This window comes from Pyxicephalus adspersus, chromosome 6 (genome assembly GCF_032062135.1).
Source record: "Pyxicephalus adspersus chromosome 6, UCB_Pads_2.0, whole genome shotgun sequence".
Lineage (NCBI taxonomy): Eukaryota > Metazoa > Chordata > Amphibia > Anura > Pyxicephalidae > Pyxicephalus > Pyxicephalus adspersus.
Genome location: NC_092863.1, coordinates 101240936 through 101262283, shown reverse-complemented (window position 1 = coordinate 101262283; position 21348 = coordinate 101240936). Strand labels below are relative to the sequence as shown.

General features: G+C 39.8%; 1 protein-coding gene across 1 annotated transcript in view; it reads left to right on the top strand.

The window, feature by feature from the left end:
* The window catches only part of PIK3C3 (phosphatidylinositol 3-kinase catalytic subunit type 3), a gene marked incomplete at its 5' end in the record, with an annotated part of 107499 nt that overhangs the window by 78259 nt on the left and 7892 nt on the right, over window positions 1-21348 (top strand). The window contains 2 exon segments of the mRNA XM_072413983.1: window positions 1808-1898; window positions 18460-18585. Of these exon segments, the coding sequence (XP_072270084.1) occupies window positions 1808-1898; window positions 18460-18585 (217 nt within the window).

Genomic DNA, 21348 nt, shown 5'->3' with positions numbered 1-21348 from the left:
TCACTCCGCCAACGTTGTGCCTCTAGAATAATTTGCATTCAACAAGTATGTATTTCATTGCTGCTTCCTAAACTTCCTGCTGCTACATCAGTAGTGTGTTCCTGCATCTCTAATGGAGTTGCTGGTGTGGTGAGGGTGGTGGAGGAACCACAGGGGTGACATGAAGAAATCCGAATGTTAAATATTTTATCTGTGCCTCTAAAAGAACAAAGACTGGAGTATTTTGCAAAGCTGTAATTGTTCACCTCCTAACACGTAAACCATAGCCCAGTGCAAAAATCCAACATATGAGAAGGTATTCCTGCATCCTCATACGTGCCATTGGGGCGGTGTAAAATACATCAGCAGAAGAATATGTTTTGTTGGTACCATGTGCTGAATTCTTCAACAAAGATACTTTAGAGATACTTTTTAGAGCCACAAGTTGGCCTACAATTTAGACATTTACACACAGTAGATTGGAAATTCTGCATTTTGTGCTTGTTTTCAGAGGTAGCTGGAAGGCATTCATTTAGAAGACATCTTTTATTTTTCATATTTTTATATTTGTTTTTAACTCTGGTTATTGAAAGTGAATAGCGAAGGAAGATGCATTCCTCTCCTCTTCCTATGCTGTGATTTATCAATCCCTATTCTTGATTGCCTGCCATTAAAGAGAAAAGTGTGGAGCGACAGCCGGTCTCCAGACGTGGTTCCTTAAACAGTTCTGTAATGAGAAAGATTAGGTAAAGATTGGTGAAATTCTCTGAAGTTTTCAGTTGCCTTAGAAACAGGGAAGGTATACAATTCCGGAGTTTTACTAGACCCGTCTGATTTATACTCGTGGTGTCAAAGCTAAAAAGGCTTTGAAGGAGGCCTACTGGGATCCATGTGAAGGAAAAAGAATGGTAAAGTGGCTGAGCCCTTATGTCGGGGACATATCAATGTGATCAGTGTAATTAAAAAAATAATTCTTGTGTTTTTAGAATATTCCTGTAAAGAGTTTCCTTTATAGGACACCCAGTAGAGCTGAGGAAGCTACAGCTGGATGCGACTGCTAGGGGTGAATAGATTCACCCCGTACCACTTTATTTATTGAATGTATCGGATTATTGGGAAAGGCAGAAATGTTTTTTTACTTTGAAAAAGGGCTCGATAGATTTAAATTTGCTCCCTAGTGTAGATTTGGCATGAGCTATATACTGGGGTATGATTTATCGAGGTTTTGAAATGAAATTTGGGGACGCATATCATTAAAGTCTTCAGGAAGAGTAAGGGGTGAGGAGACAAATCTTGATTGGTAAATCTGGCCATTTATAGGGCTAATAGGACAACTAGAATAGAACGCATATAGACCTGGAATTTTTTTTAATACTATACATGAGAAAGAGTCACTTCATGCATCTTTAATATTTAAAATATGAAGAATACTTTAAATAAAATGCATGGAGATGCCATAAAGCTGTACGTGGTGCTACAGAATATAGATAAGGTAACAACCTTGGGAACCTGGGAACACCGAAGTTGCTGATGGAACCGATAAAAAACTGATACTTACTTAATTAACTGAAACATTCTGAACCAGTTAGCAAGAATCAAAGGGCATTTCCACTCCTCATACTGCAGAATTGTTAAAATTCAAAAATCAGCCACTCGTCTCTAATAACGCAAGGCATATCATATCCCAGGTCAATGAGACGCTTCACAGATACAAATAAAAAGCTTTAAGCAGATATGCAGGTTATCTGTAGCACACTGAAATGCAATATTCCTTTAATCTTTACACATGTAAGATGATTTACATTTTTTTTACTTTTGTATTTTTCAGGTATTCCAATTTGATCCTTAATCTTTTCTCCCTGATGGTGGATGCCAACATCCCAGACATTGCACTAGAGCCAGACAAGACTGTAAAAAAAGTAAGTGGCATTATGGCTAATTCAGGCCTAAAGGTTCTGTCCATTTTCAGCAAATACTTCCTTTGCAGTGGAGATAGTCCTGCACTCCAAGATTGAAATGCTTATTTCTGTCCATGGGCAGAGCGTGTGGCTTCACCTTTGTGGACCGGTCCCAGCAGCCTCCTACATAGGCCACTAAAACCTGCAGGCACTGATGTCCCTCCAGAGCTTGTGAGCTTTGCATTGTAAGGGAGAAAGCCAAGTTTACACTTACAGCCTGTAGTGGTGAGATGGAACCTAGGTTCCTCCAGTGGTTGCTGGGAGTTCCTTGAGCAATGAACAGTTTGAGCCTCTTAGGTCAGTTTAAATGACAGCAATGATCTTTTTGGCCATCTTTATGACTATGTACACACATTCAATAATTGTCATTGGAAATGATCTTTCACAATCCTTTCTAATTGCAAAAGAATGAATGATGCATGAACGAGCATTGTACATACAGCACCTCTCTACTCTATGGAGAGGGGAGGGGAGCGGGAGAACGACGGAGTGGCACCCCACTTCTCTCTCTCTCTCCACTTCGCTTCCATTTTAATCGTGTGTCATTCAGGGATCTGCCAGGACAGATGAATGAACGACGAGCGTTGTACACACGGATATCAGCCCTGAGGCGACTATCGTACAATATTCATCTGATGTATGTACGTAGCCTAAGAGTGCTATTCTTCCCAATAGCCACAATGTAAGGGGCATTCTTCCTGCTGATCACCGAGCTATTAATGTACCCAGGGGGAACTAGTATTTAAACAAGGGGTTCCCTAAGACCTAAAAGTTATTTCAAGGATTCCCCCATGAGGAATGAAAACATCCCCACCAAGGGACAAAGCAAGTCAAATTTACCTCCCTCTGGAAAAAAAAAAGCTTTTACTTCCGTAGTATGGTGCTACCCATACCTTAAGTAGAAAATATTATTCATGTCATGCTATCTGTATGCAGCAATTTGGTTCCCCCATGTACTACAACTACATATAGGTGACAAGATGTCTAATTTTGTTTTTGTTGCTTGAGTTTTTTATTCCATTATGTTAATTTAGGACTAACATTCTATCACCAAAAATATATCAATATCATTGTGACCTGAGTGACTGCTTGTATTACTGAGAACCTGTTATACACAAACAAATCCCTTGCTATATTGTGAAGGTGCCTTTTGACACTCTAATATTATGTGATCGCCGTGTTCCATTGCTCAGGGCCCATCGCTTTACATGCAGCCTGCTTCTTCCAGCTCGCCGTTTAATCTGTGCTTCAAAAGAAAGTTCATGACTCTATTAATACGAGGGCCAGAATAGAAGCTGTTCATTTGGGTAACAGATTATTAGAAGTCAGGCTAGACACTTTACATAGCTGTGAATAAAATGCGGTAATCAAGAACACAAACCACTCCTCGCTGTCTGCATTGTAAAGAGCTCCCCGGTATGGAGGGTTAGAGGAGGCCTGCTCCGGCATTAAAGGAGAACTGTAGTCTTTATGCTGCCTTTAGATGAATGGAAGCAGCTTAATGTAATCCCCTTATCATTAAGTGTCAATAATTGAATAGCACTCTTTCCCTGTGTTGTTTTTTTTTTTTTACATGGGATACACCATTTTTTTTCCTTGCTCTGGCTCCTCTTTTTTTTTTTTTCCTTGCATGCTCAGGCTCCTCTTCCTCCTTGGGCTATGTACACGCATCAGATGATTCTCGGCTGATACTAGCCTCAGGGCCTTGTCTCGTATGATAATCTGACGTGTACAGCGTCCGTTCAGCGTCCTTCATAGACACGTCCTGGCGGATCCACAAACTACGGAAGATGAACGACCACAATGGAAGTGAAGAAAAGAAAGAGCAGCGGGGTGCTGCTCTCTCGTTCTCCCCTCTCCATAGAACAGAATGGCGTTGTATGTACATCCCTTGTTCGTTTATCGTTCAGGCTGTGTACACACTCTAGATTTTTGTACAGCACTCGTTCATTCATCTTTCAATCTTTTGTCGTTGGAAGCAATTGTACAAAGCCTTGGTGCTGCACAGTGCTTGTGCCTTTTCATCATCTTTAGGTTCAAGCCTATGGCACTCTCTTATATTTTTTGAAATGCCAAAATATGCCCTGGGTCTTATTTTCAGGGGATGTCTTATTTCTTATAAACGGGTGAGTGTCTTATTTTAATTATTTTTTTAAAAATCGTGGGTGGCTTACTTAATGGGGATGTCCTAAAATCGGGGAAACACGGTAATTGAAACAAGTCACACTGTATGTGGCCAACATCTCATCAGGAAACCTGTTTGAGCCTGTAAAGCAGATCTTTGTCTAATGGTTAAGCAAGTCTAGGCAAACACTCCTTTTCTATTTATCAGCTGTATTTTTGCCCAAGTTAACTTTATGGGAAACACAACTTCTAATTTCCAATGGCCATCATTATTCAAATCCAATAATCTGTGTCTCAGGTTTGAATCTTGACCATGCATGAAGTTTTTATGTTCTCCTCATGTCTATGTGGCCTTCCTCCAGTTACTATTGTTACCTCCCATGTTACAAAAGCAAACATTCGACTATAACCAATGCAAGGATATTGGACGGTTATCTCCTCAGAGGGAAAAGTACATGACCTGGGTGGTGCAGAAAATGTCAGCACTTTAACCCATAATGATCAGAAGAAGACATAAGTAAGGTATGCCTATTAAACTAGAAGAACAATATTTTATATATATTATATGATCAATTTCACAAAAACTTGGGTATATTTATGATTTGAGTCGAATGACTGATCGAGCAATTTTCTTTTTCTGTGGTTTGGTTAACAATCATATTGAAATCAAAACCACTAAAGTACAGCTTAAAAAATGGACCCCTAAGATTCCCTGATGCGTGCGGAGTTTATCTGCAGTGATAATCTACATATACATAGCATCCAGTGTGCATATTCTTGGCATTTTATCTGAAGTAATCTTCCAACCTGACTCATGAGTAATGAGATAATTAATTGTCCTGCATGCCACAATTCTCGGATCTTTATCGCTCACTGTACTTGCAGCCACTCCCTACAAAACATCATGCCAGCCTAAACATCTCTTTGCAAGAAAAGAAATACAAATCCCACTCAATGCAGATTTTGCTGTGAAGCAGACGTGAAAATAAGTGAAGACTTATGGGGAGCAAAACAATGACTCAAATCCTGCAGATCAAACTTCTAAGTATTCCTGTCCTTGGAGATGTGGGATCAGTTCAGGCAATCAGTCGTTTTTTCTTTGACTTCATTCTTTTGGCAATGTGTATGGAGTAAAACGGACTGCTGCACAGTACAGTACAGAGTAAACCCTAAAAATAATATGCATTGCATAATAGAAGATTATCTAGCTCCATTGTGTGCTGGGTTCTTTTCCACCAGGGGCTTTGAGTTTGTGCCGCCACCAAAAACTGTTTTTAAGGGTGTGATGGTACTATTGGATTATGATCTCCATAGGCAGGGATTGAACTGTGTAAAGGTATATTATGTTAGGTCTATAATAATTATCCTTTTAAACAACCAGCTCCCTCCAAACATGTATTTGGACACTAAAGCGTGCTAAGAATAATGAGATACAATGCACGTGTTGGAGATAATCATTCTGGTCAAGATACCCAAAGATCCTGAGCCTGGAAAAAGATGCGGGATGATATCACGAGATGTCACCATTGCCCAGGGAGCCAGGGGAGGGGAGTTTAGTTATGCTTTGAATGCAGTGTGATTTTATTAAACTGTGGATCTCAAAAACTGTTGGTTCCAAGTTCTGCAAACTTGCTTTGCTCTTCATTGGGTTTCCACCTTCCATGCCATGCTGCACACTTGTTGTACCCAATTTATTAGGTTACCACCACCCCTGTACTGGGTTCCTACTATTTCTACATTGATTCCCAAGTTGGCACAAACCCATTACCCAAAGTTACAAAGTGCATCCACCATCCGCCTCTTTATAAACTAACCCTTTACATATCAAACCATCATTATCAACCACCTGACTGGAGGCCAGAGATGCAAAATTTCTCTTTTAATGACGACGTCAAGGATACTTATGTATCTTTTCTGGGCAGTGGCTGGTTCTTTAATACTAATTTCCATTTAGCTTAGAGTTCAGATAATTCTTTTTGCTTTTTTATTTCTCTGTGATGGGCACAAACCAGCAAATTTAATTCTCTCTGTTTAGCCTTTGGAGCCCCATTTAGTGCTCTTAAATCAGAATGCAGAGAGCTCCGTCATTGGCGAAAGCAGATTGGATGACTTTCCTCCCATTTACCACCTACCTTCCTCCACAACTTCTTCCACAAAGTCATTTTGCATTCACTTTCAAACTGTTCAGTTCCAGTCTTAAACTCCTGTTAAGTTTTGCCTCTGTACCACCAGGCTGGCATATCTGCTTTTGTACTGTTCTGTCTGAACAAGTTCTACATTGACCTTCTTATTGTACAACTCTCTAAATGTCCCTTGCCTTGTCTTTCTATCTGTTATACAACCCTAGGTAAATACTGCTAGTCTTGACCTTCTGAACTCCTGGTAAATGCTGCCAGTTTTGACCTTTATCGAAGTTTAAAGCTTGGGCTGAATATTACTTGTTATCATTTAGCTCTCTTTAAACATCTGCCCTGACCTTCCTGTTTATATTACCATTCTTAAATATAATTGCCTTCACCAACTTATCACCCTGGTTGGATGCTGCCTGTCCTCATCTTCTGTTTGATATAAAGCTGAATACTGCTTGATATGACCTTGTATCTGTTCTACAATGTGTTCACCACCAACCATAGCTTTAAAATCCTTCATTTCTGTTTCACTGTCTATTGTCTTGTCCTCCTGCTTCTTATAAAACCACAGATAAATGCTGCCAGACCATTTGCCAATTTTAAAGCTCTGCCTATGTGTTACTGGTTCTCCTTGTGCTTCTACAGCTCAGCCTCAGTACCTCCTGCTTTCACTTTTGTGTTATAAAGCTCCTCTGGAATAGTGTTTCTTGGCCTTATACTCTTTATATATACTGTTGGTTGAATGACGATTGTCCTGACATTCTCACTGTTCTAATATGCATGGATGTTACCTGGTTTGGCTGGAAACCTATCAAGAACTTTTTATAGCTCTTCTGTACACCTTTAGCACCGTTTTTTGTATGTTCTGCTGCTTTATGGTCACTTGGTTGCCTATCAGGTTTTTAAGTTGGTCAAACCCAAGGACTATCACTTGAGTTTTACTTAGCAAAAACTGCTTATAGGGGGGCCTGTAGAAATGATCTGGCAGTAAGTAAATATGAAGCTACACCACTACCACCAACTGATATAACATAATATGTCCAAACCATGACAGTACTATAAATGTAATAAGCTAATGATTTTTTTTTTTTTTTATTAATCAATACCAACCTTTTATATTCATGTGACGTTATTGGCTTTAGACCAAATTCTTCCAAGCTTGCTAAATCTATTCCATGAAGTATTCCAAAGGAATCCCAACCGATCATTTCTTCATAACATTGTTTTGCTATTAATTCCCAGCAAAATCTAATTTTTATGTTGGTAATGTCCTTTCCATTATATTTAAATTGCTTTCCTACTATGATAAAAAGACAACAAGGCTTTGTCCTTTTACAGAATGAGTGATTCTCGTGCTCTGAGACATTTACTAACGTAATACAATACCTTGTTGGGGCATCATATGGCTGGATTCTAGTTCTTCATTGATTTCTTTCTGAGCTTTAAACAAGAAATCTATATGTTTCAAGAAAGTCAAATTAACTAGAGATCTATTTGAATTGACCCGTAAAATGAAATTATGTTGGCTGTTTGACTCAAGTCAATAGTCACTGCGGATATGATGATGTTTCTTTTATATACAAAAAAAAGCAGTTAAAAGAAGCATTCCTCTTAAGATAAGGAGAAAGCTTTACAAATGACTTAACTAAGAAAACCATGCACTAAAAATATGACTAAAAAGTTGGTTCATGGCCTTAACTTTTATTGATCGTCTGCCTGGGTGATGTTAGGCCCCTTCTGTCAAGATCTCATGAAATTTTGAGTAACCAAAATCTTACAAGAAAACATTCCTACAATGTGCTGTGGCATAGAGGATAGCATCTTAGAGGATTTGGGATTCTCTGCATTTTTGGACATTTTGTTAAAGTCCCCTTATGATGAGTTATGTTACTTTTTTTTCCCAATTTGTAATGCAAAGATGATTGTGAATAAGCTCACTTTGCATGCATTGCAAGGCCACCTTTAAAGGGTTATAATAAGGCATTGTGTTCTGTTTAGTGTGTTTTATAGCATATATAGTGGGTGTTTTGTGCTTTCTTTTGCAGTGGCACCCCAACACTCCTGGCAGAATCTCTGTGCCTAAAAATATAATCAGATAGGAATGAACTAGTCACCAGTGTTGCCTGGGGTCTCCCTGCAAGTGATGCTTCCCTGTTTTTATCTTGTTCTTCACTATACTTTGTGTCGCAATAGTCATCTTGGTAGGGCAGGGCTTTGCTTCCTCATTTCATATCTGCACCACTGGAGGACTTGTGCTCTGATGGCTGGTGGGTAAATAATCAGCAAGGCTGCTGGCATGATGAAAGAAGCACAGGATACATGAAGTAGTATACAACTGAAACCTAGGGCAGAACTAAAGTTCCACTTTTTAAAAATTCACGAGCAGGCAGGTCATTATTGCAAAAGCAACAGGCGATGTCCCTACCATAATCTTTCTACCTGTCTGATCGCACTGGGTATCTGTCAAAAAGCTGCCAGGATATCTGTGCCGGGAGTAACGTCATCCTGGCCCAGTCAATCAAGAAAGAAGAAGATGTCTGCACCCTGCAACGGAACCAGGACAGGTGAATATGCAGGTAAAGTTCCGCTTCATGGATCAGCTGTGTCAAGATACAGGATGACATTTTTCAAGACAAAAGATGATTTTAGAGGTTACAGTGCAATTAACATTTCTAGGTTTTCCTTATAACATCATCACTTTTGAGTTCAGGTCTATGTTTAACTACGTAGAAACATCGGCATTTATAGTATAAATTAGACGAGAATGGAAATTATCATCATGTACTGCATGTAAGAGGAAAGAGGCGTAACAACACCTAAAAAAATGGTCAGAAGATACTCACCTTCTAATAAGAGCTTCAGCATATCAAGGAAAAGATGTTTAAAGACAAGGTCATGGTGATACGTCATCTCCCCTGGTTGGCTAAGTCTGCTTTTTAAACATCTGCTCGAAGTGTGCTGTTCTTCTTGTGAAAGCTCCAAATGGGTTCCCAATTGTCCTATTGTTCAGTAAATAATAAATCTGAACCCCCAAGCAAAAGGCCATGTAATAATGGGGTGAGACATAATCATTTTTACTCGAAAATAGCATAAGCACAAAATTCTTTCTTTAAATTAGCTTGGGAAGTTTTGAACCCAAAGGCGGGTGGTAAGAAATTGTAGGTGGGTGGCAGCCCCTGTACTTATGACCCGGCTCTTCAGTAACTACCCACAAACAGCCGGGTGGTACAAAACTACAGTCTTGTAACTTGAGTTACCCTTGCAATCTGTTAATGGATATAGCATAAGGAAGGGATAGATCAATAAGTGGGTTTGGACAGTGGTTGCAGATTGAGACTGGTTAAAGTATGGGAAGTGTGAGCTAGATCTTCGGACAAGTTGTGCAGTTTACTAATCAATTGCCTTTTCTACCCTAAGTTCATGGATTCTACAGTAGTGGCCCAAAGAACATTATGGGTGCAGGAGGCAAAATTCTTCCTCATGCAACTGCCAGGTTGCTTAATTGGTAGAATGAAGAGTGTGGCTAACTGGGAGATCAGCCTCTTCCTTTAAACTAGGAGGTGGTTTGGACATCTTTTTTGGAATGTCATGTGAGAGGTTCTCCCATGAGCGGTACAAAGGCCTGTCCATGTACGAGATGACACCAAGGCTGGCTGAAAACATACCAAAAAGATTGTTATGAGCCCAGGATGGCTTTCCAAACTACAGCCTACCGCAGTCTTTTCTTTCCTCCTTCAACTCCTTTTAAGACCCAAACTATCATTTTACGATATCGTTGTTTCCCACATGTCTTTAAATGAAGCTCGTAATGAAGTGAAATACAGTATTCCTGTTTTTTTTATCTAGCATTTGTTGCACGCTTGTACATTTAAGCACAATTTATTTGCAAGCTTTATATTTTCTGTCGGAGAAACAAAGGTTTACAGTTCTCTAAATGTGCCAGATGGTTTACGCATGAACTAAATTGCAAATATAAACTTGAGATCATCGGGAATGTCACATCCAGCCTGGCAGGCAGTTTTTTAAACACATTACTTACCACTTTGTGTGTTTTCTCTTTATCACATTATAAAGTCAGACTGATATTTTTACCACAGTGATTTGTGAAGGGTGATCAATGGTTTCATGGGAAAACGTAAACGGAATTAGGTCAGCCATCAACATTAAAGAATGCTCTACATGGACTTTTTATGTGAGGCCTTCTAGCAGCTTGTTTTCTTCCATTCTAAATTTATTTTTTTTTAATAAATTTGCTTGAAAAATTAGTTAAAATCCTCCAAGGCAATATATATTTTCTGAAAGCCACAGGCCTATTTTTTTTTTTTTAAAGTTGCAAAATATTTTGAACCATGAGAACCTATTGAAGTCATGAGCTTGTTTTTAAACATATGACTCCTATGATGTGTAGGATACATCCTATTGATTAGAGAGACAGCTATCATTTCCATAAAGGTTTGTGCTAAAAACTGATCTTAACTTCTCCCACCCCACACATTACCAGCCTACCCTTTTACTACTATAATACCTTTAGGTATTAGGGTTTCTTCCCTGAAGCTCTGATCGTATGATAAGCTTGGTCACAATTTTCATTTATCCTTCTGGTCTGTAATGTGGAAGGGTGTTTCTTGCAGTGCCAACATTGTTTTCTTGATTACACGGATGCTTCTGTTGCATTGGCTGACAATGTTCTAATCACAGGCAACCTTGGGCTCTTTATCCTTGCAGTGTAACTAAACCCACTATACTCTGCTTTTCCTATTCAATGAAAGGCTGCCGGCATCTTCTTACTTCTTCTTTTACTGGGGACGATCTTTTGCCATCTTTATTGGTTGGGCCAGAATGACGCGGCTATCGCAGATACCTTGTCTGATTATGAATTTTCACAAATTAAACTTTAATTCCGCTTTAAACATGCATAACAATGTAAAGGCAGTAACAACACTAGTCAGGAGGCCTGAATTACCGGTCTTTACTATATACTGAGGCACTGAGGAGGCTCACGTGATAGCAGGCAAGGCTAAATAGGAAATGTGATTTCCTGCTTTGTTTTGTTGCAGGACTGTACTGATCTTTATATAAATTTATACTTTAGACTTGGTATGTACCAGAGGCTTTATAGAGTTTTGGGTTAGATAAAAACGCTGGACCTGTGCTCAGACTAATGCTCAGCAGCACTCACTGTGAAAGCCTGAGAAAAAGCTGTCTATCTGCAGAATAGTAAAAAGGTACATGTGCTTTTTGCTTTGGGGATCCCAGTGTTCTCCCCAGCCCCTTTTAGCTGGGCTCACCACCTGGCCCTTTTTTAGTGACCACCCAGCTGTTTTTGGGTGGTTACTTAAAAGTTGGGTCACAATGCAAAGGCTGCCCACCCAGCTTAAAACTTTTCTGGGCAAAATACTGGATCCCATTTGGAGGCACTTGGTTGGCTAAGAATGGATGTAATCCTTTAGTTAGGGGCTTGGATGCTTCGCTATGGGCTTGCTGTACATAAAAGTGCCGGACATACCTGTTAGGACTGTTTCTAGGTGTCCCCTTGTCTTGCATGGTTTACCACTACTGCGAGAAGTTTAGCCTGTGCCCCCTTCACACCAGAAATAGTATTGTTTTAATGGTATTCTGTTTCAGCACGGGGGGTTGTATGTTTTATTAATCTGACCTTTTATGAAGCATCTTTTCAGAGTTCGTATTCTTCCATCTCCCGACTTATTTAACTGTATTGCCAGCCTTTCAGTTCTGCCTCCCGCATTTATGGGAAATTTTCTCAAAAACAATACATTAGAGTATCTCCAGTGTCCCGCCTAAATGTTTTTTTAATTGTCAACCGAAGACATTTAACCTTCTTTCTTCTCCAATTACTTGAAACATTTCCAGAACAAGGGAAGATCAGAATGTGCCCTTGTCATTCCTAATCATAAATAAGCCCTCCAGAAGCTATTGGGAGAAAAGAGCATTAAATGGAAAGGTCAGGGTAGGGAAGTCCTCTGTAGTGGAGCTTAGTAATGGAAAGGGAAATATACAGTATATGTTATGTAGTTACACTCCTGCTGATTGCCGTGGTATCACAGTTTTAATAGCCATCTGCCATTTTTAACAAGGGACCCTATACAAGCTTGTTTGTCTGACAGCTGCTCCAGGCTACAGCTGATGCATCCTTCGGCCTTTCTTTGCAGTTGTTTCTCCTTGACCTCTGATCTTTATAAAATCGTATAAGGAAATTAACCATTTATATGTGCTTTCTGGTCAAACAAACATTTTACATCCAGGCTGACTCAAGTCTCAATAAATTTTATAATCATACCATTTATATTCCATACCTGGTTGCCCTGACATACACATTAATTTGCTCCCTGATGTCCTTATTTTCTATTATCGTTTATTTAATTTTTTAATTTGTTTACTCTTTCTGTTTCTGAATGATGGTCTTACTCCCTCAGTATACCTGTCCCAAGGGGTAAGATACCAATACCCATCATCAGTGTTCTTACTCCCTCAGTGTACCCATGTCCTGGGGGATAAGAGACCCACCCATACCCATCACTAATGGCGCAGCCCCAGCTGTTTTTGTGTGGTTATGAAAAAATTGGGTCACAATACAGGGGCCACCACCAGTCTATAGCTCCTTCCCATCCAGCTTAAAAACAATTCTGGGGAGAATGCTGCCCATCATATATACATGCTGGAGCTCAATAGCATATGTTTGTTTAGCTATCATCAGTGGGCGTTCCACACACATAAGTAACTTACCACCTGGTCTAGCACATGTGCAGAGTGATGTCCGGTGACGGGCTATCTTCTCCTGATGCACCCAGGCTTATACGAATTCTGACATTTGCCAGAAAAGACCAAAAAAGATAGTGGGTAGGTAGTGATTTACTGGGGTTGTAAGCATTTTAACTGAAGACCTTGAAGGTAGGGGGAACATTTAACATAAAAATTAGATTTGGAGTGGGAGGTCTCCTTACATTGATTGTTTCAGACACTTGAACTCACTTTAGTGGAACCTTAGTTTTCCCCAAGAACTTCCTTGGCCTTGAGCAATGAGCAATTCTCAGTTTAAGTGACAACGATGACTTCTATCTGTAAAGGTGACATTCTTCACAATGTACGAGACATTTTTTTTTCCTTCTGTCCATACTAATATACTTTGAGCTGTAGATATAGTAATTATAGCAGGGGTTCTGTAAATACTTTATTAAAGCAGGGGTTCTGTAATTTCTATTATTAGGGGTTCTGTGAATACCTGAAAGTTATTTCAAGGGCCCTCTATGTTAAAGCATTGAGAAAGGCTGGCCTAAGTAGAAAAGCCTGCATGCTGTACAGAAAGACCCTTGCTATCCAAATAGAAGCAGCAGTCTCTCTGCAGAGCTCTCCAGTCAGTAAGGAGCGTGAGCTTTGGTAATTTTAGAGCTACAGCTCATGCAGGGCACAGGGAACCTCCATTAGCGGAAGAGGATGGGTACACAGCAAAAGCATGACAGCCATTCGCAATTACAGCAGACATAGTGGCTGCCATCAGAAATAAACTATTAATATTATTGTTGTTATTATATAAAACAGGATTTATATAGCGCCAACATACACATAAACATTACACAGCGCTGTACAATAAATAGGGACATCAGTAGGTTACCAAGTACAGTAGTATGAAACCAAAAATCAGATATGCCATCGATACTACAGTGATTATTTTACCATTAGTGTGGTTTTATTCATATTCATAATTTGATTTTTCTTTTTTTTCTTTTTTAATTATTATTATGAATGTTTTGTGGAACTGTCATTTCAATTATAGATGAAGCTAAGAGTGTGCCAGATATTTCTGGCTAGTGTCGAAGCAATGGCTGGGCTGCATTTGACTACCTCCTTTCTAATGCAGATGATGTGAGCGTGTCAATAATTCATGCTATGCTCCATGTTCACAGGAAGCTTTCCCTGTAGCAAATCACCTTGTCACTTCTCCTTTCCCCCTGTCGTCTTCAGAAATATTGCCTTTGAAGGCTCTGCCACAAACTTACATATTTAAAGCCAGGTGCACACGGAATCGAGGAGTGGGGTGTGATTAATGGAGCAAGAGTCGGTCCCTGTCACCAATTCTCAAGTCAGATGTGCAAGCAGTACCAAGATTTCTTTTTTGAGAGCAGTTTTGTATGGAATTCTGAAATTGTCTCCGAATGTTTCCAAAGAGTTTGCAATAACTGTGTTTTCTCTAAAATGTTTACAAAATGACTGTTCTCGCTACTTAGGCTATGTACACACCTCAGATGATTCTTGTCCCATTATCACTTCAGAGCTGGTACCAGATGGGAATCTGACATGTGTACAGCAGCCATCAGATGTTGTTCATGGATCCGTCCTGGTGTATCCACGAATGGCAAATGATCATAATACAAGTGAAGGAGAGAGAGCGCAGCGGCGTGCCGCTAGCTCGCTCTCCCCCAGCTCGCTCTCCCCTCCCCATAGAACAGAACGGCACTGAATGTACAACACTCGTTCTTGCGTCTTTCAGGCTTCTGTTGTTGGAAGGGATCCTTTCCAACATCAAAAATCTAAACCTGTGTACCTAACCTTACACAAGTGTTTCCCAGGAACAGCCATGGTTCCTCTAGAGGTTGCAGGGGATTCCTCGAGCAATGAGCAATTTGTACATCTCAGGTCAGACAAAGTGACACCAATCATCTGTTTTCCCATTTGTAAGGGTGTACTACCAATAAAAATCATATATATTTGGCTCAGCACATTTATAAGTTGGTTCTAATACTGCCACATCCCACATTCACAAAAACTAAAAAAATTTAATTAGGCACTTTCCTTAATAAATAATTGATTACAATCCTTATTAAAATAAAAAACATTACAAATTTTATTATACATATTTTAAAAATTGATAATAGCATAGAAATTTTTTTATTCAACGCGTTTCACAGATGCTATCTGCTTCCTCAGGAATTTCAATTGAGCCTATATTTCAAACAGATATCCAACTATATGCAAGTAGCTTCCCCAAAAAGTTTATGGGATAGGAAGCAAGTATAGAAGAGTAGAGGTAAACGCACGCAGAACCTAACTTTTAGACCAATTCACAGAATTTCCATAGTTTCAAATTGTATCCGAGGTTAATCTTCTCAGAGATCCATACCAGACATATCATTACCAAAAATACCGTATTTTTTGGCATATAAGACGCACCAAATTTTAAAGGAGGAAAATCTAGAAAAAAAAGATTCTAAAAGATTATTCCCCTTCTGATCACCCTGTGCCAATTTATCCCCTTCTGATCACCCTGTGATCTGATAAATTGGCACAGAGTGATCAGAAGCAGTTGAATTGGCACAGGGCGATCAGAAGGGGATAAATTGGCACAGAGTGATCAGAAGGGGATAAATTCCCCACTCTGTGCCAATTTATCCCCTGCTGATCGCCCTGTGCCAAAACGCCCTCCGGCCGGAGGAGAGGGAGAAGATCGCAGAAGCACGCAGGATCGCGGGATCGCGGTATCGGGTAAGTATGTTACCGGTTTTATTTATTTTTAAAACTTGCATTCGCCGTATAGGACGCACCCACTTTTCCCCCCCAGTTTTGGGGAAGAAAAAGTGCGTCTTATACGACGAAAAATACGGTACCTCCTTATGCTTACTATCAGAATGTATCTAGCGTACAGATCTTTTCCTGTTACCCCTTGTATACAGCCATACATGTATATTGGACAGCTGTCCCCCAATGTTATTTACTGATTCATCCTGGCACATCAATGCACAACCTAGCGGGACAACCACTGTACAAGCCACTCGTCCACCCTCCCCCCTCTTAATGAAACAGAACAAAAAATGTTTACTGCGCCTGTTATATTTCTGTCTCGGGAAACAAACTTTCCTGATCATTTTTATTGACCGAAGAACCTAAAGGAAGGCTCCCATTGCTTCTTTCCTCTGCCAACCTCAGATGGTGTGATCTACATTGAAGCCCATCCATGGAAGTTAGTTGAGACTTCACCTGTTGGGTTTGTTCACAGCAGTGTATGGATTGCATGTCCTGGTGCTGAGCAAAACCAGTTAGTGGGCTGGGTTCTGGGCAATATAAACTTAACAACCCAGTTCTAGCCCTTTATCAGTTTAGCCAAAATGTACAAAAAAATTGGCTTTAGATACATATTATTAAATTTATTTCATATCATTGATCCTATTTGATACAAACTTCATGCATGCTTCTTTGGCAGATCAAGGAGGCTGGTTGAACAGTGTTGTGTATTCAGCACTCGTTTGTTCAGCTGGAAGAAGACAGAAATCTGCCATCTATTTGATGTCTTAACAAAGTTCAAGTCCTAAGTTCATCACCTGGGATACTTAGTATTCCTTTTCTCTAGATGTTCCTAATTCCTCCTTCCATCAGAAACTGAATGGTTGGGTAAATGTCATCTGCCCAGTTGTTACTAGAATGGGAATGTTTCTGTATTAGTTTAGTAGGGAATTGGAATTTATGTTTTTCCAGGAGCAGTGCCAAAGTTATTAAGATAGAATTTGGGCCACACTGTTATTAGCATTATTGCCCTCCAATCTCGCTCAGGACACTGGAGACTCTATTGAGATTCTATGACTTCACAAAAAATAGTATATTATTTGGTTTCACCAAAAACAAGGCCCTAAAACCTTTTTAACATGGGGGGAACCCTTGAAATAACTTTCAGGTCTTTAGGGAACCCCTGCTATAATTTCAATACCCACAGCTTACAGTATATTAGTGTAGTGGTCAGTGGGAAGAATGCCTCTCACATTGCTGGTCATTGGAAAGAATGTCACCTTTACAGATAGCCAAAAAGATCATTGGTGTCCATTAAAATGAGCACAAAGTGCCCATTACTCAAGGAGCCTCTAGCAAGCTCTGAAAGAACCCTGGTTGAGAAACACTGTTTTAGGCTTAGTAGTGATATTATTCTTTGACTATGGTGGATTGTGAGCAAGTAAGTAAACTGTTTTAACAGATTTTAACTGTTTTACTATATTCATTGTATGGTTCATTTTCGCCCACTACAATACAAATTCATTTCAATGAGCTACCTAAATACATTGGAGTGTCATTCTTGTGTCACCGTACTGTAGCTCATGTGCTGAAATAACATGCAGCATTGCAAAATATAACTGCAATGTTGTGAACAATCTGTAAGTTATTTTTACAATAGAAGTGCCATGGCCCATTTTTATATTATGGTAGCTCCTAAAGCCACAATGATGATTTTATACCTCTCCCTGCATTAAGGTATCCTTTGCAGCCTGAGAACCAACAAATTTAGAAGATAACCTGTGAACGATCTTTGTCAGGGAGGAGAGCAATCATGTAATTTTCATCAAAATAATAGCATTGATTGTATTTTCCATCTCACCTCCCTTCCGCTCAGGCCGAGTTCACTGAGGTCATAGTAAGCCTGCAGCTACAGAGGAGAGATTGCGTCTTCTCTGCCTCCCCTAATTGGGATAGAGGAACCTTAATGGGTTTGCTGAGTAACATTTCTCTGTTAATTAGGAGAATCATTTTTTTCTTTTTCCTTGTTTCGGTACTTCCTTCCTTGTTTCCTTGTACTTTCCTTGTTTCAAACTACACACGAGCACCTTGACATGACTCAAGCGTACGTGGTCTGCAAGGCACGGTGTGTGTACAGATAATACCGTAGTTGTAGAATTCTGGTTTAGGTAAAAAGGTTTCCTGCTTTCTCATTCATTGGGCTTGATTTATTAAAGCTTTCCAAGACTAAATCGGATACACTTTAATCATTGAAGCTGGGTGATCGAGCAAACCTGGAATGAATCTGGTCCAGGATTAAAAACATTTGCTAGCAAATAGCAATTGACTTTGAGTAAATCTATTCCAGGTTTGCTGAATCACTCAGTTTCACTGATGAAAATGTATCCTCTCGCCTTGGAGAGCTTTAATAAATCACCCCTATTGTGTCCAGTCCAAGGCTTCAGCTCTTGCTTCCACTCCCATCTTTATTATTAGCCACGTGACTATAATTTTCAGTCTCATTGGACTTAACCGACGGAAGATAATTTTAATGTGTTTTTTTATCCTACTGATTTATCCTCGTCAATTAAACCGGTGTCCCCTAAAAAGAATAAAATGAACAATAACAATCTGTAGATAACTTTTACCATCCCAGTGCAGCAAAATCAAACCATTGCTTTATGGGAATAAGCTACTGCAAACGTCAGATACTGTTCATGTGTTCTGCATCTCCTCTCCACTTGTCATTAAGTTTTCACACCTCTCTCCTCCTCCAGGTACAAGATAAATTTAGACTGGATCTGTCTGACGAGGAAGCCGTGCATTATATGCAGACTCTCATCGATGACAGCGTCAACGCACTTTTCGCTGCCGTGGTTGAACAGATACACAAGTTCGCTCAGGTAGGAGATAGCCCTGTGCTGGCCATTATTCGACTATCATTACTCCCTTCCTTCCCTCTCCCACTAACATGAAGTTAACAGTGACAGAGATGGATTGGCTGCCTCTCCGTCCATCTCTGTGCAATGAGCTCTCGCTCTTTTTGTTCTGCCTATATAAATGGTTTATACTATATGGCGGAGGAGGTTGACAACTCATGTCTGACCAGCAAAACTGTTCAAGAAAAGCACCATTAGGTAAGTAATTTCTGCCTAGCTTTCATAAATACACAAGTATCTTTTATTTAAAATATTGTTTTTCCCCATTTAATAAACCCCATCTCAGGTCACTTTATGTGGTCCTCTTAGAGATTTCATAACAAAAACAAAAAAGCTTTTGGTGCATTATTCACCTTTAACTCCATTAAAGTTTCTTTTTGCTATAAAATGTCATTAGTCCTCTGGGTTGGATGACTTCTTCTATCATTTAATCTGAAAGACTGAGGACATACTGTCAATTCGGGGGAAGTTATGGGCCAGCCACCTAAGTGGAAGTCACTATGGTGCCCCTTATTTAAAATGTATGAATGCAAAGCTGAGCATATCACTTCAACCCTTTCATGAACACATTGAGTGGCAGGGTTTCCTTCCGCCTAAAAAAGGCTTTGGATGAAAGAGGGTGGGAACAACGCTGAAGCTCGGAAAGGGTAAAGAGGATTGTTTAAAAAAGAACATAGCAATAACAATATAAAGTTAATAAACTAACTGAATTCCAACTTTATATGTTGGCTTCTTGTAGTAACCTGCACAACATAGTTTAGGCAGGGAATTAAGTTGAAATGTTGGTCAGACTGCACTGCATAAGGGTAAAGGGCCCGCAATCTAAACCCAGAAGCTGGTCACAGTTATGATAGAGTAGGGTGAGCAGGCTGCAAAAAAAACTCCCCAATGTCTGCTTGCTACATCATTGTCAAATCAGCAGACTGGAAGCAGATTAGTGAGCAAGCTTTATTGGCTAACCTGCATCATAGTAAAGTCACCAACCTGGCTGTGCTATGTTACAGACATGCCTGTTGTGTTAGGATCCATTCCTCTTCTTCTTGATAATAGGGCTGCCCATAGACATGCAGATTTGTCCCCAAGGCTAAAGGTCATACGTGCTCTATCTCTAGCTGGTTTCTTGAATTCATAGTAGACAACGGCTGCATGTGCTTTTTTTTTTTTTTTTTTTCTCCTTGCGCACATCAGTGACAAATAAAAGGCCTTGGAGGTTCTCCAAACAGAGAAACCTCACAAGCACCTCTGAATTCTTAAGATCGCCTATTATCACCCCCAGTACCTAATCTGGCCCAAAAGTTTCCATGGTCCCTCAAACCTAAATCCTCAATCATCAAGTTCACCCTAAAAGAATGAAGAAAATGTTATTGAAACAGCAGTGCTAGGTGAACAGTGTTTAAATATGTGATTACAGTTGTGTTAGTGATCTCCAGCTGGGAGTTGACATATTCTATTAACATATGATTATATATTGGCAAGACATTACGCCAGCACTTCACAGAAAAGGTTTCCCACCCAAATTACCAACTGCAAAACTCTGAGCCCCCACTGACCTTGGTAGGAATAATGGCTGTTCTGCAGCATTAAGCAGAGTTCACACATATGGCTAGCCTTAGATAATGAGGGAAGTTATGAACAAAACCCTGCACCAACCTATTGGTCATTACATATTACACAGTCTTTAAATAGAACCAACATTATGCAGCGCTTTTTAAAGTCCATAGCCACCTCACTAACTGTCCCCCAAAGAGGCTCACAATCCAATGTTCCTACCATAGTCATTTATAATTACCACAGGCTAAGGTCAATTTTTGTTGGGGGGAAGCCAATTAATTGCATGGTTTTAGAATGTGGGAGGAAACCCCACGCAAATACAGGGAGAACGTGCACACTCCATGCAGGTAGTGCCCTGGCCGAGATTCAAACCTGGGACCTAGAGCTGAAAAAGGCCAAAGTGCTAACCTCTGAGCCACCATGCTCTCTTTTTTTTTTACTGTAGCTGCAAAATAATCATCCTCTCTTTAGGAAAGAAAATGGTATTTTCTATATAGCATGTGCATTGTCCATTACACATGCAACCAAAGCAGCAATGGATGGTGATCTCTTGTAATTATCCTAAAAGGAGCATGGGTGACCAATGTAGTATGCCTGCACACTGCACATACGTCTACAAGTCTCAAAGTGGCTGTTTTGTGACAATACAACTCTAAAAGCCTTCCAGTCTTTCTGCATAAATCAACCAAGTATCATGCAAAATCCAGAATGTGGGTCCCTTGGAATAGAATGTGGCGCCTTGGCCATGGAAAAAAGAACCAAGCATCCAGGCAATGCCTAAGCCAAATAAATGTCATCATGTTAAAAGTACAAAACTTATTACAAAATTAACTCACAGAAACCAAACTGGTTTCTTTTTAAGTCCTTAAGCTGCATCCCAACGAAACTGTAAATAAGTGGCGTAGACCGCATCGCATGCAAGATTTAAGGAGTTTTATTTTTTCCTTGTGCCGACAGTTTAATGATTTGTTTGGTTGTAATTATTAGAAGCGGAGAGGAAATCTCGTCAGTAGTTAATTAGATTTTTTTTTCCTCCCTTTGTGTTGTTGGTTTAATTAGAGTAAATGTGAATTCTCTATAATGATGAGCCGTCAGCAGTGGAATATTTATAGAAAGACTGAACTTGATCTCTGATTTGCATATTGCATTTGTTGTTTTAGGGACAATTACAGGCAG